Source organism: Brassica oleracea, unplaced genomic scaffold (assembly GCF_000695525.1).
Source record: "Brassica oleracea var. oleracea cultivar TO1000 unplaced genomic scaffold, BOL UnpScaffold07555, whole genome shotgun sequence".
NCBI lineage: Eukaryota > Viridiplantae > Streptophyta > Magnoliopsida > Brassicales > Brassicaceae > Brassica > Brassica oleracea.
In genome coordinates, this window is record NW_013624077.1 from 1 (window position 1) to 687 (window position 687).

Sequence of the window (687 nt, forward strand, 5' to 3'; positions counted from 1 at the left end):
CGTCTCGTCTCGTCTCTCTATCCCTCTCGAATGGACTCTCTGGTAGCGAGCTACGCTTCGTCGGACGAAGAAGAAGAACTTGAGCCATCTACACAATCCCTCACCGTAAAATCATCATCTTCTTCCTCCGTGTTCTCAGCTATTCCTCAACCTAACCAATCCAGATCTTCTAAAGACGAGGCTTTTAATTCATCTTCGTCGTCTTTCCTCTCCTCTCTCCCTCCTCCCAAATCCTCCACCTCTCGCCAACAAAACCCATCTCCGTCCTTACCTAAACGCGTCGTTCAGATCAAGCTTCCTGTAAACCCTAGACCGACCAATCTCGATGACGAAGACGACGAAGAAGAGGAGAAAGCGAGGAAGAAGCGTAAACAGATGGAATCCGCCGCTGCGGCGTCAAACAATTCGTCAGTGAAATCCTTCTTATCCGCCATGCCTGCTCCAAAGAGCTCTCAAGCACTCGGCGCTCTTCCTTCACTGGGGTCAGGATCAGGATCGGGGCGAAGATCGATTCTTGAAACAGAGACGCCAAGTACTGATCAAACGCAGTCGTTTAGTAGCGAGGCGGAACAAGTAGATGCTGGATACGAGCAGAACCCTAGTGGAAATGTGGATGCTTTTGGTTACGGTGGATATGAGCAGAACTCTAGTGGAAGTGGAGATGTTGTGTCTGCTTATGATGGTGGT

The 687-nt window shown here is 49.8% G+C and overlaps 1 protein-coding gene across 1 annotated transcript; it reads left to right on the forward strand.

Annotated features, from left to right (window-relative positions):
• Positions 1 to 6: 6 nt before the first annotated feature.
• LOC106322127 lies at positions 7 to 687 on the forward strand (the record flags this gene model as incomplete). Its single annotated transcript, XM_013760283.1, is given in 1 exon segment — positions 7 to 687. A coding segment is annotated over 1 exon segment (657 nt), but the record flags the coding sequence as incomplete, so codon positions are not given.